Source organism: Gobio gobio (assembly GCF_949357685.1).
Source record: "Gobio gobio genome assembly, chromosome: 10".
In the NCBI taxonomy this organism is placed as follows: Eukaryota; Metazoa; Chordata; class Actinopteri; order Cypriniformes; family Gobionidae; genus Gobio; species Gobio gobio.
In genome coordinates, this window is record NC_137116.1 from 41,305,340 (window position 1) to 41,320,496 (window position 15,157).

At 36.9% G+C, this 15,157-nt stretch overlaps 1 protein-coding gene across 2 annotated transcripts in view; it reads right to left on the reverse strand.

Annotated features, from left to right (window-relative positions):
- The window catches only part of cpne5a (copine Va), an 82,819-nt gene that overhangs the window by 13,792 nt on the left and 53,870 nt on the right, over positions 1 to 15,157 (reverse strand). For both annotated transcript variants that reach the window (XM_079827322.1, XM_079827321.1), the window contains 7 exons: positions 13,517 to 13,558; positions 13,157 to 13,232; positions 11,881 to 11,934; positions 8,996 to 9,057; positions 3,026 to 3,072; positions 2,728 to 2,909; positions 1,693 to 1,820 (listed from right to left, as the gene is read on the reverse strand). In XM_079827322.1, the coding sequence (XP_079683448.1) occupies positions 1,693 to 1,820; positions 2,728 to 2,909; positions 3,026 to 3,072; positions 8,996 to 9,057; positions 11,881 to 11,934; positions 13,157 to 13,232; positions 13,517 to 13,558 (591 nt within the window). The remainder of the gene's footprint in view (positions 1 to 1,692; positions 1,821 to 2,727; positions 2,910 to 3,025; positions 3,073 to 8,995; positions 9,058 to 11,880; positions 11,935 to 13,156; positions 13,233 to 13,516; positions 13,559 to 15,157) is intronic.

The window sequence follows — 15,157 nt, forward strand, 5'->3', positions numbered from 1 at the left end:
ACCTGCAAATATTGCTGAAAGGGGTGAAAAACACCCTAACTGTGTCGGATACGGGTGCGGGTCGGGTCGGACAAGGGAGAAACACGGGTCTAAACACGGGTTTAAACACAGGTTTAAAACATCGCGCGCGCGATCTGCCTTAACTGCAGTCGTCGAGATGGATCCTGAGGAGTTGAAGAAAAGATAGCTGCAAATGTGGAACTTCATCGCTGAGGAAGCACGCAGATAACTGTGGTAACAAACCAAGCACAAGCAGTTTTTTAGAACAGTATTTTTCAAAAGGGGACAGAACTGAATGTGCCTCGTAGAGATGATAAGGACACATAACACAATGTTTGACAGCTTCGGCTGAAGTTGTCCTTGTGTTAATGGTCATGCAAGTTACTAACTTCTGTATGCTGGCAATAAACATTTTTGTAAGCGTGTCTATAATGTGATATGCTAAACTGATTTTATTTCGGGTGCGGGTCGGGTGTCGGTTCTATTTTAAGTGGGTCGGGTCCGGATTTTAATTAGTGCTGTTGTCGGAAAACGGGTCGGATGCGGTTTTAAGCACTGCGGGTACGGGCGGGTGCGGATTTACAAATTCGGACCCGTGCAGGACTCTGAAGCAAAGTGTCAACATCAACTGAAGAACAAAAAAAATACGCTGCACTGCCATAACGCTCGCAAGTGCTCACAGCTAGGTGTTTACAGCTGGTTAAAAATGCTTTGGTGGACACACTGCCTAAGTGTGACTTTTTTCTTGTAATTGCTACTTCTTGTAAGTTACTTTTTCCTCACAGTTGCAACTTTGTTTCTCATAATTGTGACTTTATATCTTACAATTCTGACTTTTTCCTCAGAGCTGTGAATTTTTTCTCAATTTGTGACTTTGTATTTCACAATTGTGACTGTTTCTCATAATTCTAACTTTATGTCGCCCATCTGTGACTTTTTCTCAATATTGCGATTTTATCACAGATGCAACTTTTTCTCAATTGCAACGATATCTCACATCTTCTGACTGTTTTCTCACAATTGTGAATATTTCTTTCGTATTTCTCACAATTGCGACTTTGTCACAATATGGTTTTATGGTTATTATGGTTCTTTTTTAAATGTTCATCTCACAATTATTTATTTATTTTTCTCCAAAAACTAGCTTTCATACATCAGCACCTGGGTCAGCCTGAAAATCAGTTAAGTGGGGTCCTGTTGTTCTGATATAAATGTCATAATTTCTGCCTATAAAGGTTTGGTTTGTCTGAAGCAAGGTGTCCTAGAACACCAGCTGAAGATTTGTTTTTCCAAAACTGAAGCATACACAAAATATAGTCGGTCACGATAAGGCTGTGTGTCCACCAAAGCGTTTTTAGCCAGCTGAAAACGCTAGGCACTCTGCTGAAAATGCCTTGCTATGGGCACTAGAGAGCATTTTTGTGACGCAGCGTTTTTTTTCAGTTGAGATGCTTTGCTTGCTACGGAATATCCCCGTAAGTGTTATTAGTACTTTCACAGTTTCTATATACAAATGTTGATACAATGTGAAGTATACGCTCCTGCTGTTTTAAAAACGCGGCGCTCCTATTGAAAACAATTGGAAAAATGCGCCAGCCGTGTGAAGAAAAACACTTTGGTGAACACACAGCCTAAATGACAACACAAAGACTTTGATATTAATAGCGTTGAGCGTTGTTGCATTTTTCTTACCTCGCTACATGGTTGATAATGGGAGCAAAATTGGTGGGGCCGTAAAGCTGGACAGTCTTCAGACTCTGGTGGTAAGCCTCCAGGATGCCCTCCATCCCATTGCAGTATGGGTTATCTACATTACCATTCTTCAAAGAGAGCATCAGAGATCAATCAACAACTATGCCTCTACTGTGATGGTCAAACCAGCAGATTAGAGTTATCATAACACTAACATTTCTCAAGATATTTGCAGTTATTCATTTGAATATGAATCTCTACAGTACAAAGTACTTGATGTTTATTAGGGTGTCTAGACACTATAATTTGCACTGCATCAGTGATTTCTCCTGCAAATGCACTGATTTCAATGGCAATGGTCCATCTCAAGGACAAGCAAGGGTTTGCAAAAGTATCATTCAACCAAAAACTGGTTATTTCACTTTCTGCATCCTCACATTCATATTCATCAAACACACCATCAAAACTTTCTCTAGTGTATCACCCTTAGGGATCTCAGAATCTCCTCAGTATTTTATGATTCATTAGATAATTATTCATGCTCTAAGGACGGTGATATTCATAGAATCAAGGAGTGAAGCAGCAAGAATAAAAATGAATAGTCATGATCCCAAGTTCCAGCACAAGGAAAGAGAGATGGGAAGGAGTAGCTGATGAAAAAAGAGAAAGAGTGAGCGAAAACTAATTAAGAGACTCAAAATACTCGATGAGATGAGGGTTTGGCACACACATCATGAATGCTTGGGTAACGTTAATGAGCAGGAGTGTCAAGAGAGCCTTATTTACACATTACACATAGATGTAACCAAGCATTACTAATTACAATATCATCAACATATGTGCAAACAACTAAATAAATGCTTAGACAACAACCCTAGACAAGTCGCACATCAAATTTCACAAACAGGATAAAGCAACGTTATTCAGAGTGTCTGAAAAACACAGCACGTATTTAGGATTCGAGCAGTGATGACTCTGGATATGTGCCAGCTAGCTGTGAAATACACATAATCTATCATATCTAGGAACAGGTACCAGGGGAAATTCATGGGAAACCCGGCCATCAGGAGGAAGTTTGGCTCCAAAGCCCAATGCAGGAAACATCTTATCGCTGTCATAGTCTTGAATGATCTCCCCCACAGCCTTCAAAGCCATGGCGTACGCGTTCATCTGATAGGGGTTCATGTAGTGCAGGGAGGTAGACTGTGAAGGGTTCCCTAGAGTTTAAAGAGATGGATCATAAATTAAGGTAAAATCTGATTCAGATATGCCAGCCAACAGAATGGAGAACAAACTCAAAACAGGAAACAATCAACACTGAAAAAAGTCTTACCATTGGAGGCAGTGAAATCAATGGCCACTGTGAAATGGATCTGAGTGCTAGAGAGAAAAAGAGAGAAAGAGAAACGGTAAGAATATCAAATGGAAGCATTTAAATCTGAGCCAACATTTTCACACAGAGAACCTGACGGTGAAGCTCAACAAAGGTGATGGATCCCAATTCCCCCCAAACCGTGGCACATAACATTTCCTGCTTCAAAACACTCCAATGTTTCCACTCCTACTGTTCGAGGGGCTGGTGCAATTACCATCTCCAGCCCTGCATTGTGCCGTCTCTCTCACCTGACAGGCAGACAGCCAACCTCCCGCTTACCAGACATTCCTCACAATCAACTCTGCCTGGTGGGCAGATCCAACATCTGTGTAATCCCACTTCTTTTCCCTCATTTTTCTAATTAGAGCAACAGTGAAACTGGTCTCAGAACAGCAGTCTACAAGCTTTCCACATACAAAACTAACAATCTCTCACAAATTCTGTTTCTATGTTGAAATCTGTATTGTCCCCTAGCAATTCTCTCTGCAGGACAAGCATCTGTAATCCAGAACTAAGCTGGAGTTCCCACTGATTTCAATACAGAAACAGACAGCTTGTCGATGTATATATTTATTATACATTTGTAGTTTTTCAGTTTCAGTTTTAGGGTGTGTGTTCACACTTGGCATGTTTGGTTCGATTAAAACGAACCATGGTGCGATTACTCTGCTAGTGTCATAAATCATACAGATCAAATGGCATGAAAGTAAAAAATAAAATGAACTCAAAAATATTTTACTGACAGTTTTAGTGTCAGTACTACATTAAACTACTATATATAATAATGCAATCTGGGAATATTTGTGGGTCCTCATAATGCAGAATGTCTTATGTTACCAGTAAAAATGAAATATTTTAAATATATCTAGTCAGTGACATAGTGCAAGCAAATAATTCTGTATTTTCAGCTTCAGAATTGTGAATATATTTATTGGTGTCACAATCGTCCTGTGTATTGAAGTCCAAGCCTATTAATTTCCACCCCAATGTAATACCAAATTTAGAATTTTAATCAACAGTACATTTTTTGTTAACCTTTTATCCAAATGCCTTGGAGTATCGTAATAATATAATATTGTGAGTTCAGTATTGTGATATGTATTGAATCGTGACATGAGGGTATCGTTACACCCCTAAATAATATTGTGATACAGTGCTATACAAATAAAAAGAAAAATCTATTATAGAACAAATTCTAACACTGGCATTTTTCTCTTTTGTTTCTTTCTTGTATTAGATCATTTTATTCCCTATAAACTAACAGAGCACTGAGCCCACAGAAAACAAATGGCAAATCTGAACACCTGCACAACAGAAACGATGATAGCAAGCAGCTTTTTCTGCTGCTGATGGGAGTACAACACTTGCACAGATAACCTCTGAAGCACCAAAAATATTATAATGAAATCTAATATCTGAATCTCATGGCACTCCTCATTCAGCATTAACTCTGCATGATTCTGCTGTGCTCTCAGTGCAAATGAAAAATGAGCTCTGGATGCGAATATAATGTTGGAAAACATGGAGTATGAGGTCAGTGAATATTTATGAAACATTTCCACACACACAAACAAATCATCCTCTGATGCAAGCTGGTAAAAGAAAGAAAAAATGTGGGGGTGGGGGGTTCATTTAAATGAATGTCCTGATCAGCAGGCGGCTGTTACAGCTGTCATTCATACACATGTCATTTCCTTAGAGCTGATTCATCAGTGATGGGTCATCTGAGAGTAATTATGTACTTTAAACATTCACTGTACGTCTGCAAACATGACCACACATCTGTTAATGAGTGATTCTGGCCAAACCACATTCATAGGTAACACAAGGGTATTGTGCTTATGCAAAGACATTGGGTAAGCATCAAAAAACTGCTTCCATTTTATCAGCCTTTGTTTTTTTTTTTCATTATTTAACTCAGCACAATATAAACAGGAATGCCGGGGGAGCAGCACAATGGTGATTAACAAGCACTGTTTATGCTCCTTTATCTTCATTTGTTGTTTTTTTTCCGTCCATCTCAGTTTTTTTTTTGTGTGTTTGTGTGTGTGTGTGTGTGTGTGTGTGTGATTATCACTGATGTCTCCAGGCACAAAGTCCCTTTGGTGGAGACGAAAAACCTTGCAGAGCTTTTGAAACAGAGCTTTCATATGAAGAACATTTATCTTAATGGTGGAATTCTGAATGTCATCTATAGGAATGAAAAAACAGCTAGAAAAGAATGATATAGAATGATGGGATTGTGCCTGTCACATTAGCAACAGAGAAGAGAGATGTATTTCACATTCATGATGAACTGACACTTTCAATCCAATAAATTCAAAAAAGGCTGACAATTATATATATATATATATATATATATATATATATATATATATATATATATATATATATATATATATATATATATATATATATATATATATATATATATATATATATATATATATATATATACATCTTGTTAATGTACAAAATGTGCAAGAACACAACACACAACTCTGCAATGCGGCAGTTTAATAATTCCTCGCTGTATGGTGAAGTTATGAATATCTTCTTGTGTCTTTAAAGCTGTATAATGCTCATGAGTTCTTTAATGACATTAGTGACACACAATGTCTCACTCTGGACCAGGATGAAGTGGAATCTGATGAGTTCAAGAGACCTCTAAACACATAATATCCTATAAAGAAAAGCACTTCACTCAGATTCACTAAACAAAATAAGAAATAAAAGCATCACATTTCCATGAAAAGGTACTTGCTATGGCTAGTTTCTTTCTACGGTATTTGCCATTGGACAACAAAGAAACTGAATAGAGAGCAAATGGAGACTTTAGCTTCTCAGGTTTTCCTCCATTCATGAAAATGGTATATTTAAATAATCTAAATGTGTTAATGTAAAGCAATGTTGTTATTTCATCACTTCGATCACATGGTAAAAGAGTGCATATGCACAGTGTGCGGAAGCTGTGCGCATACTTATGCCATAAATTGTTTATGAATTGTGTTGTAATCCAGATCATTTTTTCAATGGCATTGAAAAAGTAGTAGTACATAGTAGTAGGACCCCTTTGTCCAAACCACAAATTAAATATATGGTAAATTCGGCTTCTTTTCATGACCATAGCATGTTAAAAAAAATTACAAGAGTCTTTGTTTGCAGTTGAAGAAATATTTTTACCAATAAATACTGAGCTTAAGGCAATACATTACAGAGGTAACCATTGTTTTTTTCAGGTTCTGGTCAATTTTGAGATTTTGAAGCTATTTTATCTATTTATGTCTATAGATTTCAATTACAATACATATTTTTAAAGGATTTTTTCTCAGAAATCTCCACTTCAGTAGCACTTGAATGCCAAACTTTCCAGTGTATTCCTATATTTTTAAGGTTTTAGAGAAAGACAGTGAACGTGTATTTTTTTTCTTGCTGTTGACAATATTTTCTGATCTATGGTGTGATGAAAGGAGATATCCAAAACCCCCTCTGTAAAAACCTTTAACATAATATAACATTTAACAACCTATAACATTTCAGAAAACTTGTAATACAAAACAACTGTCTTAATGCACTGTTATAAATCAACTGGGGGAAGTATGGTGAGATCCTTTAATTGAAAGTTTTAACCTATTCCCTCTCGTCTTAAAATAAATTAGAATAATTAGTCTAGAAGAAAAAAAAACCTTCCTGCAGTCCTTTTCTTTAAAAAAAATATGATTAAACATTTAATAAGGTCCTTGGAAAGGGTTTTAAATTTTACATTAACTCTGAGAGCTACCTTTCTGACCTGCGCTAAATTAAAACCTCGCTCAAGACTCTTTCACTCATTCACAGAAGTTAAAAGAGAATCCATCGCAGTCTCTGAAGCAGGATATGTTGATTTAAGAACCAAAAGGGTTATATATATAGTCCTCCTAAAAAGGGGAAAGTGAATGAAACACGAAGCAATGGGAAATCCATACAAAGGTCTGCTTTCAGCATCAATATTAAAAGGTCAGAGTCTGATGGAGAAAAATAACAAAGGTGAAAACTTGACAGAAAGCAGTTTGAGTGTGGATAGAGTGATCTGACTCGGTCTGAACTGAACGTGGCACACAGGGTGATGTCAGAATGATATGGATTACTCTAGTGTGAAAGGTCAGCCACGTCTTTTGGATAGTCACAGATCATAGACAGTTTAAACACTCGCTTTCTTTCTGACTCCCTCACGCTTTGTTGTTTTTGATCTTAGAAACAAAGAAAAATATTTTATTTCCCCTTATTCCTTGTAAAAAAAAAATTAATGACTACTTCAGGGATGCCACAATTCTCAATATAATATTGAACCGTTCGGTACGGCATTCACGGTTTAATACGCGCTTGTGAATTGCGTTTTTTTTTTTCGGTTTTGTATTTAATTGATTATTTTTATTTCTCTCCGAATTGTCTCTGTTTGAGTGTGCCTGTGAGTCTACGCGCTGATATGAGCAAATTTCCAATCATATATATATATATATATATATATATATATATATATATATATATATATTATATATATATATTAGGGCTGTCAAAAGATTAATCGCGATTAATCTCATCCAAAATAAAAGTTTGTGTTTACATAATATATGTGTGTACTGTGTATAATTATTATTTATATATAAAAACACACACAAGCATGTATATATTTAAGAAAAATTTATTATATTTATATATAAAATTTTTATATATAAAATATTTATATTTATATATAATATAAATCATATAAATGTATATACAGTATATACATGCAAATATTTCTTAAATATATACATGAATGTGTTTGTATTTATATATACACATAATAATTATACAGAGTACACACAAATATATTATGTAAACACAAACTTTTATTTTGGATGTGATTAATCGCGATTAATCTTTTGACAGCCCTAATATATATATATATATATATATATATATATATATATATATATATATATATATATATATATATATATATATATATATATATATATATATATATATATATATATATATATACATAACGATATGAGCTCTCTTTCGCTGCTTATTGCGCTTCAATGTTTAAAATAATTTGTTTAAAAACACATGCAAACGATAAACTTTTGTGGCCACGCAGCAAAGCAACATCATGTGAGTGTAACCATGATATAGACAATAGTCCAAAATCTCTACTGGTAGACAAATGATTACTGGTTAATCATGTCTACCGGTATATCGGCCACGCCCCTATTAATATTAATTACGTTTTAATTTCTCTTAACCCCAATTTATTCAATTCATCACCAAACCGAACAGCCAGGATACATTATTAACTTTAAAAAACAACCAGATATATTAAAAAGCAGGATATATTAATATAAGTATATATGAAACCTTCGATTCGGACATGCCCTGATGCCTTCCTACCTCCAGATACTGCCTGTCAATGCAGCATTCTTCCAGTTTATGACGTGTCCTTTATGTCAGAGATAACAGACAAAGAGGGACAGCAGGTCATACTTCCTAATGCCAGAGATATCAATGGATCAGACCACAGTATAAGGTCAATGACCCTGAGATGTTTTCCGCAAAACTGGCATCCGAGCAGAAGGCCAGCCTTTCATCAGAGCAAACTGAAAAGGACCTGGCAACCCCTGAATACTGATTACAGTAACTACAACAATAGCCATGTTTGTTGTTCTAGTTTAGCATTTAAGGGGTTATTCGGGTCTTGTTTACTGGAACTCTTTCCCAAAGCTGTTTGACGCCATTACAATGATAACATCCTGGTGGCTTCAGCAAGACTTTGACCTTTACATCCACTGAGAATGTTTACAAAAATTACATGTTGTGATGCTGAGATTTCAGAAGCATTTTAGAACAGGCTAAATACAGTACATAAGCTTACATGAGGGTGAATGTGTGCATTTTCGCCCATACCCTGCTTTGATGTAGTCCAGGAACGTGTGCTCGGCCTCCACAGAGAATGAAAGCATTGTCACCTGGGTAATTGAGCAACAAAGAACAGACGGTTTACAACAGCATATGCGCACAAACCACATCTGCAACGAAACAATCCATCATAGCATTATGCAAAGACTCTCTTCTCTCAGCTGTCAGTGCCACACAGTCTTTTTCATTAGTAGTGTCATTAGACGACCAGAATCTTTCCATGTTGGGAGGAAGACAGGTGATGGACTATTCATTTAAGTTTTGATTATAATCTCAAAGACAATTCATGGCAGTCAATGCGGAGAGACTTTGTGGATCATCAATCACTGTTATACACCCGGACCGCTAATATTACTTCCTCACTGCTCTCCTTATCAAAGTTTGAAACAGAAAGCACTATCCAGTCAAGGGACTTGGATCTCAGATTGTCAAGTAATTCATCTGAATAATAACCAGACATACAGAGTCTTTGTGGAATACAGCTGAACAAATATATTCAGTGTTGTAAGAATGTAGTGAAATCAACGCAAAAAAAAGTGAAGTTGAAGTGCAAAAATGACTAAAATTGAAATGAAAATAATTTAAAGCTAAATGTAAATAATAAAAAATAAAATAAAAAGCAAATTTAAATTTTAGTTTAGGAAATATAAAAATAAACCTTAAAGGGGGGTCCTAATGCCGTTTCATGCATTCTGAATTATTTACACAGTTAAAGAGTTGGATGCTCATGCTAAACATGGCCAAAATATAAATAAATTAGTTAGACATATGACAGAGTATTTCTGTGACAAATACACACCTTCCGGATTCGAACAAGATTCGGAAAGTATGTATTACATAGGTATCGGCCATGTATTACATAAAAATGGGTGGAATTCATTGTATGGGTACTTCTCCTGGATGAGCGTGTGGAAAAGGGAGAGCGCGCCCATCGTTCGGGTTACAGGAGCCGTCGACAGCGTTTTGTTTTTAGACCACAAAATTACCAATGTCACTAAAAAGTGTGTTTCTGGTTGTGAGGGAACGATAACCTTGTTCAGCTTCCCAAATAGCCCATGGTTAAGGAAACACTGCATCAACTGCATCAAATGCCTGTGTTTTGTTGGCAATGGGCGCGTAAGTGCATATAATGTGATTCAATGTATAGTGAATAGAAAGTTATCCAGGGAGGGATAATGCCATGAATGTATTATGTGTGTTTGTCATAGGTGTGTGTGTGTGTCTCTTTAGCTCCGCCCACTGCACTCCTCCACAAGTTTGGCTGTTTTCGGAAAGAGATTCGGTACAGCTTATCTGTCTTTTATAAATCTAATAAAACTGAAAACTTGTTTGAGATATGAGGGATGCAATACTACTCTGTAGGACAGTACTCAAGATTAACATGAGATTGGCTGAAACTGTGTATGTGTTTGCACACTGAGGGCCCTATCTTGCACCCAGCGCAATTGACTTTGTACACCAACGCATGTGTCATTCCTATTTTGCACCCGCGCAAAGCGCGCTTTTCCCTCCACAGAAGCACGTCGCTAAACTAGTGAATGAACTTGCGCTACCTGGGCGGTTCAGCGCAAAAAAGGAGGCGTGTTCCGGCGCAAACAATCCCTGGTGCTATTTTGCTGTTCCATTAAACAATTGCGCCACTGACCAGAAAAAACCTAGTCTAAAGTCAGTGGCGCGTTGCGCATTGTTCATTATGCTATTTTAAGGGCGCATGCTTGACCATAATGTATAGCGTGCACAACGCGCATACACTTTGCTCATGTAATCTACACAGATGCAACAGTTTTTTTTTGCAAATCATAAATTGTTACACTAAAAAAATATTAACACATGAGATGACGGAAATCATTGTGGTGTGCCACGAAGATGTGAAAAAATAGGCATAAATCTAGCTTACAAATGATTCAGGCTAATTGTAATAATTAAGGATAAGACCTGTTTGCCCAATAGTGGCAAGACATATATGTATATAAGGGCATCTGACAAATTGGTTTGTCCGTCAAGAACCAGGAACAAAAATCGACTGAAAAACTGAAAAAACTGAAAGACTGAAAAAAAAGACTGTGAAATCACCTTTACCATAATGTAGCCTACAACATTACAACTTCACTTCTCTGTCTTTCACTGCTCTACAAGAACATCAGTCTCCTCGGCTGTGAACCGCTCCTGGCGTGCGCCTGGTAAATACGCCATAATAATAGCAATCCATAATGGAACTTGCGCACCTGCTTTTAAAGGGAATGTTGGATGACGCTCGGATTGGTTTATTCACGTTACGCCCAAACCACACCTATGAATAATGAAGCTACTTCAGACCAACCCATTTTAGATTTGCGCCGGGCGCAAGAGCCATTTATCCCGCCGGGAAAATAGCAACAGCGCCGAGACCCGCCCACAAAGTTACTTGCGCTTCGCGTTTTGACACTTGCGTTTCAGATCGTTAAAATAGGGCCCAGAACATGGGTTGCAGCTCTTAATTTTGAACTCTCAAAGTTCACCAGATTGATGAATTTAACTTCAAAATGTACAAAACGAAACACAGTAAAATAGCATATAAATAATACAAAAATAGCCCTGTTGCTAGAGACAGAAAATCATTTTCCTTAAAAATGAAAACGTATTTTCAGAGAACATATCTTGTTTTGTTTTGTTCTTGTTTTCCATCTGCAAACATTTGTTTTCTTGTTTTAGGCACAAACCTCACTAAACAATATCATAATTTAATTTAAGATATATTGAAAACAAATCGTATTATCTTATGCAGTATTGTTTTTAGGTAAATCTAACATGTTAAAATATTTGTAGCCTACTGAAAAACAAGATAAAAAAAAAAATGTTGAGCAGGATATTAGGATAGCAAATTCACTACTCACTGTGCCAGAGTTGATGTATCTTCTCTTTTTGAGTTTCTTTTTAGGATTCACCACCTGAAATGGAAAATTTAGAGATGACACATCATTTACAGGAAAAGTGTGAGCGTGACTGTGTGTGTGTGTGTGTGTGTGTGTGCCAGCCAGCTGTCCCTATGAGGCAAATGGATTAATAAACATACTAAATTATATATTTTTTAATGTAAAAATGCAGAAAGTGTTCTGTGATATGTAGGTTTAGTGTACGTTAGTGTTAGGGGATAGAATATACAGTTTGTACAATATAAAAACCATTACGCCTATGGAGAGTCCCCACAAAGATAGCCTAACCGTGTGTGTGTGTGTGTGTGTGTGTGTGTGTGTGTGTGTGTGTGTGTGTGTGTGTGTGTGTGTGTGTTTGAGTGAGAACGAGAGAGAGACAGAAAGACAGAGACAGAGAATGAGAAAATAAATGCAATTCTCATAAGACCTTTCTGTCCAAAAGGAAGAAAAGTTTGAGAGTACTGGTACTGAATAATTTTCAGGCTGCAAGTCATTTTTTGTTCCACTTACGTTCAAAGACACAACTGATATAAAATGGTTAGATGCTTTGACAAATCCAGTTCAGGTCAGTTACATGTACAACCTTGGCTAACAGTTTGGAAACCAGGACACAGTTGATGTGATTTGTATGGATTGGGGTTTAGCTGAACCGACACTGCAGCTTCTAGTGTTGTTTGTCCGACTCAATCCCCAGGAAACCTTCCAGATCCTTTCAGCACATCGCTGGGACTGTCACACTCCTGTAGAACATCTAACCACCCCCTCACCCCACCACTGGGCTAATGCTAGGGTGAATACATACACGCCACTTTAATACACACCCAACCCCCTCCTCCTCCTTTCTCACATACACAAATGCACGATAGCGTATATTGTTACAAAAGATTTCCATTTTATATAAATGCTATATAATATATCAGCATGTTAGAATGGTTTCTGAAGGATTATGTGACACTGAAGACCGGAGTAATATCCGATGAAAATTCAGCTTTGCATCACAAAATAAATTACATTAAAAGTATATATATATATAAAATATATATAACAAGGGGATGTTCCAACCAAGCGCAGTCTCCCCTATTTTGTTCAAAACTGATTCAGTGCAAAAAAGATACACACACACATTTTCTCTTCTTTTTCTGCCATCATCACTTGATGAATCTAGAATCCCCTCCTTTATTTCAACCCAATGGATCCTCTGTGGATTAATGGATCAGTCTCCAGTATCTAAACTCACCTCATACACGTTGAACTGACTCTGACCGCGAGAGAGGTCTCTGTAGCTGGTGGTGAACTCCCCGATAAAATCATGACTGAAGCACAAGGAAGAAAAAAGAGACTCTTACTGTCTGTGATGATGAAAATAGATGGATTTGAACTTATTTACGAGGGAGTGATCAGTATTTGTTACTGCCAGGCGTTTTAGAGCATGGTGACATGAATACTGCAGGAAGCTAGGAGGAAATTTTGTCCACTTTGTTCTCAAGGAAAAATCATAATAAAAAAAAAAGATGTGTCAGTGATGTGTCTTTGTGTGGGGCATAAGATCATATTACGTAAATGTGTAGTGTAAATAAACAAATATGTGCTTTTCTACCTGCCATCTCTGTCCCAGTCGTACACCTCCACTTTAATGGACCTGAAAGATTTAAAACAGAGCATTTAAAAACATGGTGTGGCGATTTGTCAGACACTGGAAAGAGAGCGGCAGCTGAAATAAAGGACGCTTTCTGATTAAACAGGGGCTGAGAGACTCAGTCTCACTGTCTTTTCATCTCCATGCTAAAACCAACCAATTACAGGCCATTATCCAGACAGTGCACTCGGAATTAAACAGCGGTCGGCAGGGAATGAACTCCCGGGTTGTGACACAGAGCAGCGCCTGGAGCATCACTTCACCTGACAGGACGCAGGCGAGTTTCATTCAAACATTAATTACATCTGAAGTTTTGAATAATTAGAACCTCATTCTGTTCAAAGCAAGTTAACGCGATCAATTACAGAGAGGCAGCGGAGATTTGTAGCCTCGTTAATAAAAATGGCTTTCGAGGGTAATAGCTCTAACAGCATTTGGCGCCGAAGCGTGGCACACACTTGTTATCATGAAACGCAGGGATGTGCTTGTATTTACTGTTGCAATGAAAATGAATGAACAAAAAACAGACACCGGTAAAGATTACACACAATTCAGCCAATCATTCTTCTCCCCCTGTTAAATAACCAGCATAATGTATGTAGTGTTATAAGGGATAGTTCAACCAAACATGAACATGTTGTCCATTTACTCACCCTCATATGACTTTTTCTTCTCTAGAAAACAAAAAAGATATTTTGAAGAATATTTCAGCTGTTTGTGTCCTTAAAATGACAGTCAGTTGGGTTCTTCTATATTTTGAAGAATGATATCATAAATGTTGACAGAATCTTCATTTGTGGGTGAACTAGCCCTTTAACTAGCTTAACCAGAAAGCCTCCCTTGGTCAAAAATCATCACGAGAAATACCATGCTGGTTGATGGAAATTCATTCCAGTCTATTCAGCAGACTTGTTTATTATTTTTTTCCCCCACATGATTATGCTACAAAAGGTTTTTTCATGATTATTTGTACTTGGTAAATCAGGAATTTTTCATAGTCGTAGGATGTAAAACGTGATTTTGTACGGTTGCTTGATTAGAATCATTGGCTGCTGTTTACTTTGCAAAGGTAGTAATGAATTCTCAGTGGCAAAAATGCATCATCTGAGTTGGAATGAGAGAATGGACCTAAACTCAGAGCACTGAGCCTCTATTGAGTATTTGCATGGATTACATGGGGAAACTCTCCATCTGTTGGTAAAGCAGACTGGTACAGCTCTGGAGTAGGAGAACAGATGTAGGCGATTCATCAGAGATCATATGGCACACATCCTGTCTATCAGTACTCAGATTCCCAGCAGACAGAAAACCAGATTCACAGACCTTCAACTAAACAGCAAAAGGTCTGGTTCAAATTGCAACTTATTCTAGACAAGGCTTTGATTTGCATATAAAGTGACCAACCACAATTTTGTTTTTATGCCTAATCTGAAATATAATTATTTTTCCCGACTCCAGTCTATTATTGTGGTATAATAATACAAATATATATTATATACAGTACTGATTTTTTTTCTTTTGAAAAATTATTATTTATTATTATTGTTATATTTCACAAAATAAGAAGCGACGAGAATATTTTTTGTGCGCAAAAAACCCTAT